Source organism: Sphaerodactylus townsendi, linkage group LG16, assembly GCF_021028975.2.
Source record: "Sphaerodactylus townsendi isolate TG3544 linkage group LG16, MPM_Stown_v2.3, whole genome shotgun sequence".
Lineage (NCBI taxonomy): Eukaryota > Metazoa > Chordata > Lepidosauria > Squamata > Sphaerodactylidae > Sphaerodactylus > Sphaerodactylus townsendi.
This window is the reverse complement of record NC_059440.1, coordinates 27478826-27497962: the sequence shown is the minus strand read 5'-3', so window position 1 is coordinate 27497962 and position 19137 is coordinate 27478826. Positions and strand designations below refer to the sequence as shown.

Here is a 19137-nt window from a genome sequence, read left to right as displayed (position 1 = left end):
GCCACTTATTAACAATCGGTTCACCAAACTCAACAAAAAATTAGGTACTGGCAGAGGTGGGATCCAGCAGGTTCTCACCAGTTCCCAAGAGTGGGTTACTAATTATTTGTGTGTGCCGAGAGGGGGTTACTAATTGGGTCCGCTTTCCCATCTCCACACCCTCGCCTCCCCGAGAGGCATACTGCCTTTGAACATGAAGGTTCCGTATAGCAATTGGGACTGATAATGTAACTCCCTGAACTGGGTTAATCCCTTCCAGGTACTGCAATTCATTGATTCTCAGCCTTTCGTACCTTTTATCTCACCAGTCTATCAAAGAACCTGTGTGTTTCACCATTGCTGTGTTCAGATTAGTGAGTTGGGGCATTTTCTATAATGTGATGATGATTTAGAAATGACCTGGTGCAAAAAAAAAATTGGGGGTCATGGTGGGGTGGCTGCCCATGGGGGGGTATCCAACTCAGGTTTTGCCCAGGGCTCAGGTTTGCCTAGGTATGCCTCTGCCCCCTTTGCTGAGGGGGGGGGGCTGGCGAGGGAACCTGTTACTAAAATTTTTGGATCCCACCACAAGGTACTGGTTCTACCGAACCGGTGCGAACCGGCTGAATCCCACCACTGGTTCAGCTAGCAGATTAAAAAAAAAAGATTCGGTCAAGTATTCTTTAAAGTAGTTGTGAAAGAAATCACTTAATGACTATTGTGCATTTTATTTTTAAAAATAAATTGGAGCCAATGAGTCTCACTTAACAATGCAAGGGTTCTCAAAATGTGATAATTCACTGAAGTGTTCTTCTAAAATAAAAGACAGAGAAAAAGCACCAGGATAGCCCTATGGTTTTATATAATGAAATTAAAACAGGAATAAACCAAAATCAGCAACGAGTGTTTGCCTTGCTGTTTTTTATACATACTGGCTTTCAAAAAATATTTAGAGTGGCCTTTGGATGAATGCTGCTTTAAATCCTATAGACTGGGGCAACACAGCATAAACAATATATGCCCACACCACAGCTAAAGATGGACCTTGATCTTAGGACTAACAGTTAACTACAACCTTCAACAACCTCACTCACCCTGGCTTGGAGACGATTTCTCGCAATACCCTCACCGCGTCGTCGTTGCTCATGTTCTCAAAGTTGACCTCGTTCACCTGGAAGGCACCATCAGAAGGTTGTTTCTGAGATACTTGTTCTTCACATCATCAGTTGGAATCCCATTCCTAGGCTAGTGGTCGTTTCTCCATACAGCACCACGTGGACATTTGGGGGAAGGATTTCTAGGCCTAAGGTTTTCTTTTCTGGCCATCAAGCCATAGCTGACTTCTGGGGACCCCGTAGGGTTATCAAGGCAAGAGAGGTTCAGAGGTGGTTTGCCATTGCCTGCTTCCCAGTCATGACCCTGGTATTCCTTGGAGGTCTCCCATCCAAATACTTGCCAGGGTTGAGGCTATGAGTGGCGACTGACCCAAGGTCTCCCAGCAACCCTCGTCCACACCAACCTGTAACAGCATGTCCCCTGGTTCGATCCGTCCATCAGCTGCGACAGCCCCGCCTTTCATGATGGAGCCAATGTAGATTCCCCCATCTCCCCTGTCGTTGCTCTGGCCTACGATGCTGATCCCCAGGAAGTTGTATTTTTCTGAAATGATGGAGGATGAAGACAGTGTGTAATAGAGAACAAAGAGGCCTTGTCATTCTAGAAGAAGAAGAGTTTGGATTTATACCCCACCTTTCTCTCCTGTAAGAAGACTCAAGGGGGCTTACAAGCTCCTTTCCCTTCCTCCACTCAATTTCCTTCCCCTGATGTACATTGTAGGTAGTGGGACCAAACTCTTCCCCTCCAGCATTCTGAATGTTTGTGAATATGCCGTGACCTCACAGCAGCTCAGCTCATTGGCTTACCCATGTTCAGAGTGACGGTGATGATATTCAGAGACATGGTAGAATCTGTGATGCTGCTGAAGGAGGACGACTGGAAAACATGGAGAGAGGCTCGTGAAAATCCACGAAACGTGGCTATCAGAAGGGCTGACTGGGCAGGCTCATTGAGAGAAACAATTCAGAAGACAGCTTGAGAATATAGCTGAAGAGGACGCAGACACACGAGTTCTGCACCAGGAGTCATGGGTTCAAGGTGAAGGAAAAGAGATTCCACCTAAACATCAGGAAAATTCCTGACGGTCAGGGCTGTTCGACAGCAGAATTCACTGCCTCGGAGTGCGGTGGAGTCTCCTTCTTTGGAGGTTTTTAAACAGAGGCTGGATGGCCACCTGTCAGGAGTGCTTCGATTGTGTGTTCCTGCATGGCAGGGGGTTGGACTGGATGGCCCTGGTGGTCTCTTCCACCTCTATGATTCTATGGTGAACACTGACATTCAAACTGTTTTGTAAACAGAATCTGCTCGGAGAACTCTGCTGTGCAAATGCATTATGAAAAAATAGCAAAGACAAGGAAAAAACACGTTGAACAAGAGTTTTAAACATTCACAAACCCAGTCCATTCATCGCACAGCCGGTTCAGAAGAGAAAGCTCCCATCTGCCCTGTTTCTCTGAAGTCAACCAAAACGGTTCACTCGAAACAGAGGCCCTTTCTGCTCACATCACCTAAAAGATTTTAAAATGCTTTCAGTCCCACCCTTGACCAAGATGTTTGTCTGCACTCATCCCCTCCAAACGATTCACGGCTGCCGCTGACCTTTAACCCCTTCTGCTCAGCCTTCCAAGCAAGCTTACCCTGTCGATCTGGCGCATTTTCTGTTTCCTCCGCCGGCGTTTGTGCTTCCGGATGAGGCGGGACGAAGTGCTTTGCTCCGTCGAGCTGCTCAGCCTGCAGGAGAGGAAGAGGAGAAACTGAGAACCTGCAGTTACGGCAACAAACTCAGAGGGCAGCTCACGAGTTAAGACAAAGAGAAGGGCATCCCATTCAGGGAGGCAGAACTTACATGCAGTTAGATTGATGCAGCGCCCCCCAGTGTCTGGGCAAGTTGGGTCAATCAGTCCAATTATCTTATCTCCGAATTTGGCTCTCCATGAGCCTCACGCCTGTTCCACACATGCAGAATAATGTGCTTTCGATCTGGTGGTGCAAACCACCTGCCACCCACAAGGGCAAATCATCCCCAAAGCCCCGCCATGTATCTGCCTTGCCCACTTTCACGAGAGATGTGGCAGGCCCTGCATTGGAAAGCCATGGGTGCGACATCAAAGAACCACTTAGTGGCTCGGGAGCATCAGTGGCCTGGGTAAAATACTCAACAATGTGAGAACAGCCCAGAGAAGAGGAGCCGTGTTCCTGCAAATGGAATGGGTGCTAGCCAATCAGTGCTGGCAGAACGTGGGTAATCATGTTTCACGCAGTGGGACTTTATTGGATAGCATCAAGGTTGTGGGTTTTCATTATAGGATTGCTTGGTTGCAAAGAGATGCATGCATATATCACTGTAAGACAACCATTTCAAGCCAGGGACCCACCTTTACGCTCAACCTGCAACATGAAACCCACTTTTAATTATAGAGAGAACACAGCTTTCTTTCTCCTCCGCTCTCTAGGGAATTACTGGCATAGATCAATGGCGACAGCTGGCCTTAACAACGTGAAATTACTGTTGGTTTAATGAGAATAATTTACTGCCGTTTCCTCCTTCCAAAGCAGGGGCATCCCGTCCTTCTCCTGGGCCAGGCATAAATCAACCTGGATTTTAGCAGAGGTCAGAAGGGTCTCCCTGCTCTCAAGGCTTTAGGGTGGTCTAGACCATGTTACCCAGCAAAGCACGCAGGGAAATCCAAACAGTTAGCTGGAGTCATAATTCTGACAGGTGGTAAACCTGTGTCTGGCCCGTACCAAGTCAAGAGGCGGGGAGGCGTTTGTTTTCCCCCACAGGATCAAATGTTTCTTTCCTGCTTTGGAAGTTTGTTTACATAAACTAGACCCTGCAAGTGGAAAGCTAGAATGTCAAGGGGTATTGCTACTCGCTGTTTGCTGAGCTGACTTTCTGCTTTCAGGGAGTCTCTCTCTCTCTCTCTCTCTCACTCACACAAACACACACACACAAACACACACAGGTCTATTACTTTTCATCCTCTACCTTTTTTCCTTAAAAGAGTTGAAGGAAGCCTGCCTGGCTCTCTTCTCTTCCATTTCAAACTCCTAACAACCCTGTGAGATAGGTAAGCAGAGCAAGAACACGAGGGGCCAGCCCCATGCCCCGTGGAGATTTGAACCTGGGTCTTCCTGCTCTAACTCTCCCTAACCACATCAAAGATTCCAAAATGGTTTATTCCTCTACCTCCACTCTTTTTTGCATGTGACCCAGGCCTCAGAGTTGCACTATACTTTATGGCACAACCTGGGTTCTATTTTCTCAAAGCAAAGTGAGTCCAGCATAAGTTGCACCTTGAACGCTTTTGCGCACGCATAGGGGGATCTGCAGCCAACTAAGCTCTCTTGCATGCATGAGAACAGATGAAGAGCCCCACAGGATCAGACCAAGGGAACGCCCAATCCTGCATCCTGTCTCCCACTCTGACCAAGGAAGAAGAGGAAGAAGAAGAGTTTGGATTTATATCCCCCCTTTCTCTCCTGCAGGAGACTCAAAGGGGCTGACAATCTCCTTGCCCTTCCCCCCTCACAACAAGCACCCTGTGAAGTGGGTGGGGCTGAGAGAGCTCCGAGAAGCTGTCACTAGCCCAAGGTCACCCAGCTGGCATGTGTGGGAGTGCACAGGTAAGCCTCCACAGCCCAAGGTCACTCAGCTGGCATGTGTGGGAGTGCACAGGTAATTCCCCAGATAAGCCTCCACAGCTCAGGTGGCAGAGCTGGGAATCAAACCCGGTTCCTCCAGATTAGATACACGAGCTCTTAACCTCCTACGCCACTGCTGCTCCCAAACACCCTACAAGCTGAAGCAGAAGAAGAGTTTGGATTTATACCCTGCCTTTCTCTCCTGTAAGGAGAGAGAGGCTCAAGGTGGATTACAAACTCCTTTTCCTTCCTCTCCCCACAACAGACATCTTGTGAGGTAGGTGGGGCTGAGAGAGTTCTGAAAGAACTGTGACTGACCCAGAGTCACCCAACAGGCTTTATGTGCAGGAGAAAGGAAACAAATCCAGTTCACCAGATAAGACTCCACCGCTCATGTGGAGGAGTGGGGAATCAAACCCAGTTCTTCAGATTACAGTCCACCTGCTCTTAACCACTACACCACGCTGGCTCTCCAAAGTATCCCTCCAAGCTTGACCCCTAAAGTGTCAACCGGATTGGGGGACAGACTGGTTAGCTGGAGTCACTGTGGAATGACCTGGGAGCTCTTCCACCTGCAGTTCTTTAGCTCACCACAGGGGGCAGAAGACCTCAACGTCTAAGGGTTAATAGTCACCCGTTCTAGTCCGGGTGGCGGCTCCGGACGTAAGACATAGCCCATTTTTTCCAAAGCAAGTGGTCAGAGCAAATCCAATTTTTGGAAGGAAGGAAGGAAGGAAGGAACAAGGGGAACAATACCTTGTTTAAATTACACAAGGGACAAACAGTGATCTCACTCCAAACATTCACAGTGCAGCTACCGGTAAAAATAGGAAAATTTCTTATTTATAAACAGCATGTTAGCAGTATTCTTTTCTATATCTGTTCCGGATCACTTTTCCCCCCTTTATCAAGCTTACATGATAGGGGCTGGGTGGGGGGAGGGGGGGTCACTTCCTTTATCTTTACTGCCAGTGATAGCTTTAAATCTGGTTCACTGCTCATGCTGAGGAGTGGGGAATCAAACCCAGTTCTCCAGATTAGAGTCCACCTGCTCTTAACCACTATACCACTCTGGCTCTCAAAGATCCTTTACCTGGAGACACTGAGATCTGGGATCTTCCGCATGCAAACTACCACCCTGCTCGCAAATGCCAACCTTGCCCCTTTAAAACTACATAATGAAAACGCTTCCATCAAGTCTGGCTCAGAATGACTTTCCCGGACTGGCAACAGCTCTCTGGTGCTGCAGGTCTTTACTATCACCTCCGTGGAATCTTTTGCATCTTAAGGATGCTCTCTGCCATTGAGCCACTGAAAACCACCACCAGGTTCCCTCTACAACATACCAACCTGACGTTCACTACAAGAAAAGTGTAGTGTTGACCAAAGTTGACCAAAAAAGCAGGAATCCAGGATGGAAAGCCAATCCAGATATTTGAGTCAAAGAAGAGGAGGAGGAAAAGAAGGAGGAGTTTGGATTTATATCCCATCTTTCTCTCCTGTAAGGAGACTCAAGGTGGCTTACAAGCTCCTTTCCCTTCCTCTCCCCACAACAGACACCTTGTGAGGGAGGTGGGGCTGAGAGAGTCCTGAAAGAACTGTGACTAGCCCAAGGTCACCAAGCAGGAATGTAGGAGTGCGGAAACACATCTGGTTCACCAGATAAGCCTTTGCCTCTCAGGTGGAGGAATGGAGAATCAAATCCGGTTCTCCAGATTAGAATCCACCTGCTTTTAACCACTACACCACAAGCCCCCCTGCCTGACCCGAAAACCCATCCCATCATCCCAGACAGGAGAAAGTCAGGCTGGCAAGGAGAATCGCCGCTCTGGACATGCCCAGAAACACACTTGCCTGACCACTTGTGGATTTTTAAGTGTCTCCTGCTTCCCGGCCCCGGAGCAGCAGAGCAGAGCCGATTGCTGCCCGACCGTAAGTGTTTCTTACCAAGAACAAAAATGCAGAATACTCACAAACCGGAGAGCACCGGGGGATTCGGCCTCTTTTGCAAGACAACATGGCTGTTTCCAGCCGCTTCCTTTCTTTTCCTAACCAGGTGGACACAATGCCAGCTCTTTCAAGCCAGCTCTCCGTCGCTTTCACTTGTAGCCCCAGACAAAAGCTTTGTTATTTCCCTCTCGGACAAGTGCTCTCTGTGGGTAAAGAAAGCCAGCCCCTTCTAGTCCCCCCCTCCCTCCCCTTTCCCTCGCCGACGGAATGTCTCATCCGCTTATGAACATCATCTTTGTGATATTAAGCAACATACCTTGGCCCTTTCCCCTCGACTTCTTTCCCTGGCTAGCCTGTTCCTTGCGCATGCCAAGACGGGCTGCCCCAGCTTGGAAAGCAAAGGGCCCCGTCGGCAGCCTCTGGGGGCTTGTATTTTTTAAAAGGGGGGGGACATCTGGCATGGAGGGGCCCCGCATTATTAAAACATAGACCGGGATTTAGCTGAGTCAAGCAGGCTCCGACCGTTTCCCCTGCCGGCTCTTAATCCTGTTCGGCTGCGTATCTCGCTGCTATGGAGATATTCCGTTTATTTACTAAAATGGAAGGAGAGGAGGGAAGTAAAGCTATTGCGTTCCCTCGGGAGGCCTCCGAGACATGGGGCAGATGTCAAACGCAGAGGGGGAAAGGCCTTAAAGCACCACAAATGATACAGGGTGGCAGGTTTTGCCGTCAAAAGGTTCCAGGTGAAGCCTCGGATGTCTTCAAGGTGAAGCGTTGATTGTTTTTTCATTTCAAAATGCCCCCAAAGATAGGCACAGGGAGTCCCAGACCTGAGCAGAATCTTGTATGGTGATGGTTGCCTAAAATTCTATTTTTTTGACAAGTCAGGCTTGTTGTTTTGATTCTGCAGGGCACTTTTTTTTGCATGGGATCACAGAGATGGGAGAAAAACCTAGGTCCGTGGTGGCGAACCTTTGGCACTCCAGATGTTATGGACTACAATTCCCATCAGCCCCTGCCAGCATGGCCAATTGGCTGTGCTGGCAGGGGCTGATGGGAATTGTAGTCCATAACATCTGGAGTGCCAAAGGTTTGCCACCACTGACCTAGGTTAAGGGCCCCAACATGGTCCGTGGATGCCATGATGCCGAGGCGCACCTTTCTTGGTGCCAGCCAAAGATGAGGATCTGGGAAACCCATGTACATCTTTGCAGGTGGGCTGGGTGACCTTGGGCCAATGACTCTCCATCAATCAGTCTAACCTACCTCACAAGGAGGACAGGAATACGATGTTTTGAGCCACACGGGGTCCCCATTGGAGAGGGAAGTTGGGCATAAACGTGTAAATAACTAGAGTGGTTAAGTGGAGTGAATTGTTGGAATTTTCAGCCTTGTTTGCATGCAGCAGCAGAACAAGCAGCAGGGAATTCTGGGAACATTCTAAAGGTGACAGTTAAAAACCATTGGTAGTTCTGTTGTTCCCTGACTGACTGAAAGAAAAGAGGTTTCTCTGTGTACTGCTAACCAATGCTAGAGTGGTTATGTGGAATGAATGAGGCCTGGGTTCAAATTTCAGAACTTACTGGGTGACTGTGGACCCATCCTACTTCGCTGGGCAGTTAAGAGGACAAAAAATGGAAAGGGGGAGAACCATATATGCTGCCCTAACCAATGTGGAAGAAGGCTGGAAGAAATCCACTCATGTGCATTTCTGTACCTGCTTGTGTTTTCATCATCGTCAGAGTCGATGAAGCTGCTGGACTCCAATTCGCTGCTCATCATCGTGGAAGAGCTATCATAGCCCGGCGGGTGCTCTCGATGCCTGTCCAGCTTGGGGTGCCCGTTGATGCGGGTGACTGCGAGGAAGAAGGCAGCGTTAGTTGGGATTGTGATGAATGTCTGAGTGCCATCCACTCTGACATGCATCCAGAGCGAAGGAAACGATTTTGCCCTTAATCAGAATTGGCTTTGTAATGTCATCTTGTGGCCGGATGCGACTGGCTATGTGGCCCCCTCAACATTGTCAGACTCTTTTCTGAGATTGTTTGGGATGGTTCGGAGGAACAGCATCGCCAGAAAGGGACACTGCAGTAGAAGACGACGTCTTGGATTTACACCCCACCTTTCTCTCCTACAAGACAGCTTACAAACTCTTTTCCCTCCCCTCTCCCCAAACCTACCTTGTGAGGCAGGTGGGGCTGAGAGAGTTCGGAGAGAACTGTGACCAGCCCAAGGCCACCCGATAGGATTCATGTGCAGGAGAGGGGAAACAAAACCCAGTTCACCAGATAAGCCTCTGCCACTCATGTGGAGGAGTGGGGGAACCAAACCTGGTTCTCCAGATTAGAGTCTACCACTCTTCACTACACCATGCTAGTTAACAGCAGAGAGGCCAAACAACTGCTACACAACAGACAAAAACCTAAACACAAACAAACACACTGACAAGGAAAACAAGGTGAGAAGCCCCCACCCCCCCACCCCCATTCTGAATTCCATTTCATCCTACAAATGCTATGGACTAATATTTGCCGCAACCCTTAAAGTCACATGATCCAAAAGGAGACCAGAGACTGCCCTACCAGCCTTCTCAATGAACCACTGGCCCACAGCTAGCAAATTTGAACTAGTAAATGTTTTTATTTTCAATTACGCTTGTTGCTGCCGCAACCTTTTTATCCCTATTTGCTTTAAATGGCATCTATTGCCGGTTTATTTTAACTCTTATTTGAAGTTTTTAAGTTTTAGTTGATTTTAAATGTAAATGTATTTTAACCAGATGAGATTGGACTTTTAACTATTATAACTGTTTTAATTGTTTGTTTATTCGAATGTTATAGGTTACTCATTACTGTAAGTCGCTCCGAGCCCTTGTGGGGAGAGCGGCATATAAATTGCATTAAATAAATAAGTACATGTAGTGTACTTATCATTCAGGTAAAAGAGGGAGAAGGTCTAGGAAGAAGAGTTTGGATTTATACCTACCTATCTCTCTTGTAAGGAGATTCAAGGTGGCTTACCAGATCCTTTCCCTTCCTCTCTCCACAACAGACACCTTGTGAGGTAGATGGGTCTGAGAGAGTTCTGAGAGAACTGTGACTAGCCCAAGGTCACCCAGCAGGGGTGTAGGAGTGCGGAAACACATCTGGTTCACCAGATAAGCCTGACTGTCTCCCCCACATTAGTCTCAACTCCCGGTCAACGACGACAAAGAAATGGCTACCCAATTCATTAGACTACAGGTCAGCAATTGGAAGAGCCAGGCCTCAACGTTACCCTCCCATCACCTGTTCCCGTCCTCAACTGCTGACTCAGAAGTAAAATAGATATTTGGAAGAGGGATATGGTTAGCATGCTGGGGGTTCACATAGAGCAGGAAGGACTCTCTTCTCAAAAGCAGCCCTTGGCGGGGGGAAATAGTTGCTGATTCCGGGCTTTGGATCTGCCCGGAGAATCAGAACAACTATTCTTTTGGTATCAGCAATACCTTTATGGACTCTGCTCCCACGGTAGTTAACTTCATTTGCGATCAGCGATGGGTCCAACGCTACTGGCTTTTCTCTTGGATGCCCTGGCAGTCTTACGTCTCACGCAGTTGCAAATCTAATGAGGATTAGCAACCTGGCAGGGGCAAATTCTTCCCTGCGATTCCTGGAGTTTTGGAGGAGTCGACATGTTTGGGCACCTTCAAATGTTCGGGCACTTCTGGGTTCCTCAGGTCCCGTCAACTGTGCCAACCAACCAGGATCATGAACTTGGGAGGAAAAAAGGATTCTTCAAGGGGGTTGGGGGGGAGGGATGGCTGGTGCCAGGTGTCTGATCCGGAGCCCAGCACAGATTCCTCATTCATTCCCAGGTCAATGATTCATCCCAGATGAAACAAGAAATCGGCTCCCGCCTATTATTGAGAATTAATGACCCACGGCAGTTGTTTATGTGGTCTCCTTCTCAAAGACGGAGAAGCAGAATCCACACAAGGGGCAGCTCTGGGAGAATCAAAACACAGGGTCTGGAATTTTAACCCTTGGCGTGCCCCTCTCAGATGCCTTTAGCACATCAGCTTGGAGACGGCTCCATCGGTTCTGTGCAGAGTTAACGGGGTGTCTATTGGACCAGACAGAACCTGCCATCGGGCACACTAGTTGGCTTTCTAAGCGAAATCTTCGACGCAAAGAGCAGCAGGCTCCTATGGCCATACAGGACATGAGAGATGGTTGAAACGTTAATTTAATGAATTCGCCAAGGGTTGGTGGGAGGGGCTATCAGTTGAGGCCCACAGCCAAGCTGTAGAACCACCCCAGATCAGAGATGCTCCGCACATTTGCTTCTACTTGGGGATCATGCCAGAGCTTCCCAAGATGCCGAGAAGGCCAAGGGGGGGATGGGGAGGAGCCAAAGGGTTCAGTCGTGCTCCACTCTTTCTTCCCAGAGGGTGTTTGTTTGTGCACATACAGGTCTCTTCCCATTACTGTTTAACCTGCAACATTTCCAGTTCAACTGTTCCGGGAAGAGGTGATGCGAGAGACCTCCACAGGGATCTATCGCCAGACAAAACTGACATTGAAAAGACCAAGGGGGTGATTCAGTAAGAGCACGTGCAAACCAGCGGGACCCCAGAAGCTCCCCATGTTCAATCTTTGACGGAGGCCAGAAGTCCCATTAGGCAAGTTCCTAGTCTCTATTCTTAGTCCTGCACGTACAAGATAGCCCGTCTTCCCCAACCAAACACCAAGCCTCCCAACCACCCTGCCCATTTTACTGCCCTTTCCCTTGCTACTAACCTACTTTACAGGGCTATTGTATGTACTACAGATCCTATGTGAGCATGAAATGCTCCAGACACTCAATTTCCCAGAATTCCATCCTTAGTACCTAAAAATGCCAAGTACATCTTGCATTTTGCATTTGCAATCCCAGTTCAAGACAATAGTCTTAATGCTATCCTAACATCAACAGAAGCTCTTTTCTAAAACAGGTCATACACATGTGACCAGCACAACTCCTCAGGCACGGGTCCCATTTACCAACTGAGGCATCATGTTACTTCTGGTTAATTAAAAAGGAAGTGACACGGTAGCTCTAGCAATCACTGAAAACTCTATGGTCTTACCATAGAGTTTCGGGCACATTCCTAGAGTAACCTGTGCCACTTCCAAGCTTTTGTTTGTTTTTTACCACAAGTGACATGACATAGCAACCCACACCATAGCTTCCCCATATCCCGCCCCCTGCACCCATAGAGAGTATTGTGACTTGAGTCACCCTTAAGAAACCCAATACCTACAGTGATTTACAGGAGGCGGAGTTTCTGGAAAACATCTGATTGGTTCCAGTGGCCTTAAAAAACGACGACCCCACAGGGCACAGCGCTTCCTGTCGTCGGGTGTCTGGGAGGACCGCGGCTGCCCACGTTGCCCATTTTGCTGTGAGCGGGCTCGTCCAAAACACTCCAAAAACACCGCAGTGACCATTTTGTGGTCTGCCCTGCCCAGAACCAACCTGATAATACTGACCAGACCTCGCTCTTGTTAGAGCTTTAAAAAGGACCCCAGCACCTTGTCAGGCTATTCCTGAAGGATTGGGTGAGAGAGAAAAAATTGTGTATAACTTCAGCTTGCCAGCTAGGGTATTAAAGAAACGCCATTCTGGAAGCCTCAGGAATTACAGAAAATGAAATACATGAACTTTCAGCATGTTACTTCCTCCATGATAGATTTCTCAAGAAGGTCTTTGCCTGAGGGAAAAATCTACCACCAAGCGCTCGATCTTGCAAAGGTCTGGGGAAAACAGAACAAAAATTATTTGTATCATCTTTAAAATGAACCACCACCACCGCCAAATCGCCCCCCCCCCCTTGATAAATTTTTGCATCCACAGTTGCAAGAGGAGTAAAAAAAAGTCACTTTTCTTTCTGGGATTATCTTTGGCAGGCACCCATTCTCCCAGAGGCCTTTTTGTTTTTAACAAGATAAGATCCTAAGAATGTACGGGATAAATCTCCTTTGTTGGTAAGCCATTTGAATTTGCCTGATTGCTTTCAACCAGCAGGGGCAGATTATAGCCATGGGGCCGAGGGAGATGAATTTAGCAAAATGAGGGCCATTTTCAGTCATCAGGGTTACAAATGTGTAATTAAAATATCAGCAAAATTTGGACATCTTGCAATGAGAACAGGGGCTTTTCCTACAGCACAGCACAAAAAAAGGACATTTTTATTATGTGAAAAGTGGTTTAGTTCTTCTTAACATCCTTCAGGGATCGTTCACTGACTGTATGGCCCGAGTGTGTACAGACCTGCCATTCCTATTTAACTGAAGGCTGAACCCTAGCCTGCCAATCCAAAGCACCGGTTTTTGGTTTCTCGGGAATTATTTTAATAGCAGGGGAAGCAAAATTCTCAGTAAGGCATGAAGCCCTGCTTTTGGATATGTTCAAGGTGACATTACAATAAAAGCAATGCATTTTATTCCTTAAAGTGTTAATGTTTCACAATAAGCCCAGTCAGAGGGGAAACTGGGACTCAGCTACCCATTTGCTTTGAACAGAGGCAGTTCTGGGTTCCGTTTCCACAATGGCGTATCTAAAGGGGTACAAGGGGGCAGACAATCCAAGTGCCATTTGCCTGGGTCATGGGGGAGCACATTGGCCACCCGCCCTCTCCCTCACCCCCCCTCCCCAGCAGGACAGGACTGGGCACCCTTCCTGATCTTCTCTCCACCCCCAATGTGTTACTGGCTTCTGCACACTCAGCTTGAAGAAAGGTTTGTAGGGGTTTATGCAGGGGGTGGCGGGGAGGGTTCGGTGGGGGGGCGCAGCAGGGGGAGCTCGGATATTCCTGTATAGCTATCCATACCTCTCCTTTTGAACAGCTAGTGGCAAAAACAGGTTACAGTTATCCCTTCCACATTGTGACTTTCCCCATTGCAATTGCAACATACTGTAGGTCGACATAAGAAATTAAATGGGATTTTTTGGAATTTTTTTGCAGAAGCTGCAGATGACACACGAAGGCCAGCAGACAACACAGACTTATTCTCTGGTACAAAGGGAGGGTCAAATTTTTTGACACAGATTTCCTGATTGCGGGGGCATCACGCCTGCAACCCCCGTGATGTGGAAGGGATAACTGTACAGTGCAAGGCATTATTCCCATTTCACAGATGAGCAAAGAGAGGGAGCTGAGTTTGCAGTGGGTGCTGTTTGGCTGAGCAGGGACTGACTTTCTCGGACCCAAGGAAATGGCACTAACAGTCTCCAAGATTCAGATTTGTATTGGCATTCCACACACAAAACAGGTAACATGCATACACTCCAGCAGCTATTGGACCTGCATGAGGATGTTCCTGTTTGGATCCAAGATTATGCCCCTTGCTCTTTTAAGTGTGCAAGCTAAGTCTGGAAGACCAGCACGTTTTCCCTTGGGACTCTGCATTTGCACAGTGGTACCTGTGCAGCCGGAATGTATGCCAGCTATCATAACACAAGCTTCTCTGTGGGGGACTTTTTGTCTCTGCGTTACCGGAGTGAGCAATTCCACTCACCTGATTAACTGACGAAAGAGACAACAGCTTTGCACGTTACAAGGACAACAGATTTGTAAAACAACCTCCCTATAAAACAAGCAACATTAGGACTGATTCCACAGCCACAAGAGGGAGAGATGAAATCCAAACAAAATGTAGTCCTGTAAACTTCTTTGGGATTGCCTGTGGAAAGCGTGGCCAGGTTGCAGGTCCGACTTGCGGCAATCCTATGAATTAATGCCCTCCATAATATCTTATCGTTCACAGCCTTGCTCAAGTCTTGCAAACTGCCTTTGGGGTTAGACCGAATTATGTCAGATTTGTTCGGCTTACGAGCCATTGGCCTTGCCTGTTTTGCTTGTATACCCTTCCAGAATATTTTGGGGCTTCTCGATCCTCTCAGTTAGCAGTTTCCAGGCATAAATCCACCCAGCTTCTCGTGGAGACATCTGTAACGCATATCACCCTGCCCACACAGAAATACCATCTTCCCCACCTTGCTGAAAAGCTCTCCAAACATACCTGCCCTTTCTCATCTGTAATGCAGCTGATCTTCTCGGGTTCTTCTAAGGCCTCTTTAAACAAGTCTTCGGCACCCCACATTGTGTCTGAAAAGTCCCTGCAGCATCCTAGCCGGCATCCATGCATTTGCCTCCAGACTGCCCCCTTGGCATTGAGCCAATCAAAAGGGGCTATGCAAATATTCTCCTAATGGCCCCTCCCCAGGATTCCCTGGCCGGTGACTTCAACACATGCTTGGACTAGCTGCTGGAATTTTTGAGGCGCCTATTCCATCCAATAAGTGATAGATGGGGTTTTTTTTGTTCATATGTTGTTTTAAACCTTTTGTTCGCATATATGTTTCTTGTAATGTTATTCTGATTTTTGTAAGCTGCCTTTTGATACAGACTATAGAAAGGTGGGATATAAATATTTTTTAAAAATAAACAAACCATCTCACTAGCAGATACACAACACACACACAGATATGCATACAAACACTCAGTAGTCAGTTTCTGACACATATGCCACACTCAAATACGTAGAGTCATAGAGAAAAACAACGGTAAAGAATGGAGCAAAATGACTGGGAAAAATTCCCAAGACTGTGCCTAACTTCAGCTATTTTTCTCCCATGTGTTTGTTCACATCTGCAAACACCCAGAAGGCTAACTGGGGATAATGCACAAACCTTCTGAAAAAACAGATCTGTTTCAATAAACGCTTCTACCACAACGAATTTGTTAGCCTTTAAGGTACCACAAGACTCTTGGCCTTTTCTGCTGCAATAGGTTAGCGCGTGTAGCTCAATATTATCTGGAAGCCTCTTAAGCTTTGTAAATACTGGCCTTTAAAGAAAAGAAAAGAAACGGAGCATATGCATCAGACTGTGTCTGGGAAAGGCACCTGTTTATCAAGTCCTATAATCTGACAGTCGAGACAGACGGCATCTCTGTCAAGTTATCCTTGGCCACAAGCTAGGATTTGCTGCTATGGAATGTGCAGACGGGTCACCCGTGGAATCCCACGTCTGGCCTCCCGGAACGGCAGAAAAACATGACCACCCACGCTGAGTGCTCAAGAGGGCAGCCACAAGTGAGGGGGTTCGGTGGGGTGGATTATGTAGAAAGACGAAAAGAGCTAAGCCCATTTCGTTTGGCTAGGGAGAAACCCATAGCAACAGGTTTTAAGTGTCTGGACGACAGAAGGGCAGGCCCAGACATGGCGACCTTGAGAAGGGAAAGGGACGAGAAAACTACCTTCCTACAATCATGGCCCACACTGAACCAGTGTGCAGTGTGTGTGAGCTTGTGCGTGTGCATGGGGGTGTGCTAGTATGTGCAATGCTTGTATGGTTTGTGGTTTCAGAAAAGGGCCCTTACCAGCTTTGAACAACAGAAAACTCATCTGACTGCTGCAGATATAGAATGGCTATGCAGCATTCAGATACTGGTTCCATGCAGTGGCGTACCGCCCAAGGGGACATATGGGGTCAAATGTTCCTAGGCTGTGGCCATTTAGTCACGTGGGGGTGGAAAATCGCCCCCACACCCCTCCTCCTTCCCCTGGGTTCATAATGTGATGGTGACTTTGAGATGACCTGGTGCAAAAAAATGTTGCTTGGTCGTGGTGGGGGAGGGCAGCCGCCCCTCTGGAAGTGGGGGGGTACGGAAAACTTGCACCAGGCTACATTTTCCCCTAGATACACCTTTGGTTCTGTGGATTTGGAATACCCACAGCTTGGCCCTATGGCAGGGTGCCCAACACAGTGCCCTCGGGCCCCATGGCACCTGCCAACACCCTGGAGGCAGGACTCAAACTGCCCTTGACTTGCACACCTGGAATAAGTTATGCAAGCCTGCAACAAAAATGCGGAATGAATCGTGCTAAAAGCCCTCCATCCACTAATGTAGACCGGAGACAGAATTCTACTTTTCTCGCATCGTGGTTTGGATTGGCAGGGATATCCCTCCCTCTCTTCCGAAACAAGGGGCAGGCATGGCTGCTTCTCAGAATAGCTTGAAGCAGGGATCACACCTGCTGTACCCATGAATACGGTCAACAATCTTCAAAGAACCATTTGCTAATTATTGTGTTTAAAAACCAGCCAACTCTTACAAGCCGAACGCGACCCAGCCTGCCACTGTCAGGATGCCAAATATTCCATTTTGTGATACTGTATTTTTGCTGGGGTAGGTGAGGGAGGGAGGACTTTGCTTGCTGTTCTCCCTTCACCTTTTTAACAGTTGCTTATATGCATGTATCTCTGTATTGTTATAGCCAATGGCTCAAACAATAAATACTTGACTTGGCTTATAAAAACTTAGCAATAACGATCATTAGATCTATTTTTTTTTCATTCTGCTGTTTTAATTTAATTTTTAGACGCCTGATTATTTCTATTTAGCATTTTTTTAAAAATTTATTCTGGTTGGAAGGAGTCATGGGAATGATCATTTTTAATATTGCCTGTACCATATATCAACATTTTAAAATTAATAAAGACTGACAATATTTTGGGGGCTGCAGACGACAGCGATCGTGACACGGTCAGGGTTTGTCTCAAACCATTTTATTTTGCTCCTGTTCATTTTGCGAAGACGCATTTTGCCTCTCGCTACGTTTCCAGCCCTTCAGCGGTTCTCCAAACCAAAGGCCGCTTTTTCAGTCCCTTATCCATTCCCCACTTGGGGACTTCAAAGGTGTTTCCCTGCTAATGATGGAGGTTTCTTGACCTCTTGGCTCCTGGCTCGTCTTCCTCGGAGGACAGGAAAGGTGGCAGAAATTTCCAGAGCACAGCCTTTCAATTTGTCAGGACAATTAGGATAGGGCCTCGCTCCAGAGGTCAGAGCACGTCCTTTTTGACTTTCATCAGGAGCTGAAAAGGTCTCAATTTTGTGGAGCCCAGGAACACTTTCAAAAAGCATGTAGTCCAGCAGGCCCTTGACAGAGAAGGAAACCAGCCGAAGAATACCTGAACCCAAGGAACCGACGAAAGCACTTGGCTCAAACTGTTGGGGGAACTCATTAAAAACATATAGATATCAACACGGCCCTGGTCTTTTGGTGGCCATTCGGTGAGTCCTCCCCAATTAGTAGACTCCTGAAAAGCAGTTCTTGCTTCTGGAAAGATAGCAGACAACTTTGACTGCAGTTTCCAAAGAAGCCAGGGTAGTGATACCTGCCAGAATTCTTGCTTGAAAAGCTCTGGAAGGGAAGGAATCTCAAGGAAGGGGGGGGGGGGAGGCAGGGACGTGGAAAGGTCTATTCTTTATCATTGAGTTTTAATGTACTAATGTTGGTGCCCAGTATTGCTATTTAGTGGTTTTAATTATTTATTGTATGTTGTTTTAAAGGTTAATTGATTGGTTTAATGTCAGGGTTGCAACCCGCCCAGAGCCCAGTGGGGAGAGGGCAGGAACTAACTAACTAACTAACTAACTAACTAACTAACTAACTAACTAACTAACTCACTCACTCACTCACTCACTCACTCACTCACTCACTCACTCACTCACTCACTCACTCACTCACTCACTCACTCACTCACTCACTCACTCACTCACTCACTCACTCACTCACTCACTCACTCACTCACAATTGGAGTCTAGGAACGGATATGGTGGTCTTACACTCTATGGTGCTGCAGCAGCTTGTCAACAAAAAGAACTGCTGGTCAGCTACACTGCAGCGCCCCCACTGCAGATGGACAGGGGTGGAACTGCAGCTTTCAGCCCAGTGACAAAGAAAGGAAACTGGGGTTTGCAGCTCCCGGGTTTCCCAACCCAGAGTTGTAACCCTGCTCCTTGTGGTCTTGAATGCTACTACAGTTAGTTCCAGGAACATCTGGAGTTTCCGGCTTCCAGGTACATGGTGGGGGGATCTTCTGGATTTACAACTGATCTCCAGACTACAGAAATCAGTTCTCCTGGAGACAAGCACCGATAGGCACACAGTACCTGCTACCCAATATCTGCCATCTTCTCTCCATTCAGCCATCTGCCAGCCCCAAAGCAGAGGGGCCGCCTCCCTTGTCGCTCTCCAACCCGTATGACATCCAGGCAACATAGTAGATGGGGGAGCACTTGCCAAACTGGTATGTGTAAAGTATGGACCCCCGGCCAAGTCTCTCAAATATGCCGAACACAAACAAAACCTCCTCTCTTAATTATCAGCCTAATTAGACTCCCCAAGACATCCCTTTCTTCCGACAGGCCTTCAGGAAGCAGGGGGAGGCAGCGATAGAAATATTTGTCCCAACCAGCAAGGGGTCCCTGAGAACTTGCATCGCCAGACCTCCCAGGCAACTAATTAAGTGCCCGGCTCCACTTTCCCTTTTATAATAGGACCCGGCAAACTTTTCCAAGCATCAGGTGAACTTATTGTCCCCAAGAAGAGGTGAGAGATCGTCTCTCTCTCTCTC

General features: G+C 47.6%; 1 protein-coding gene across 4 annotated transcripts in view; it reads right to left on the bottom strand.

Moving 5' to 3' along the window:
* DVL1 (dishevelled segment polarity protein 1) overlaps positions 1-19137 on the bottom strand; it is a 92938-nt gene that overhangs the window by 12179 nt on the left and 61622 nt on the right. For 2 of the 4 annotated variants that reach the window (XM_048518811.1, XM_048518813.1), the window contains exons 1-7: positions 14736-14865; positions 11975-12467; positions 8408-8546; positions 2733-2826; positions 1902-1971; positions 1499-1638; positions 1074-1150 (exon numbers count right to left, since the gene is read on the bottom strand). In XM_048518811.1, the coding sequence (XP_048374768.1) occupies positions 1074-1150; positions 1499-1638; positions 1902-1971; positions 2733-2826; positions 8408-8546; positions 11975-12161 (707 nt within the window). In that variant the 5' untranslated portion in view covers positions 12162-12467; positions 14736-14865. Of the gene's footprint in view, positions 1-1073; positions 1151-1498; positions 1639-1901; positions 1972-2732; positions 2827-8407; positions 8547-11974; positions 12468-14735; positions 14866-19137 lie in introns of those variants that run through there. The other 2 variants (XM_048518815.1, XM_048518814.1) reach the window with 1 other exon arrangement.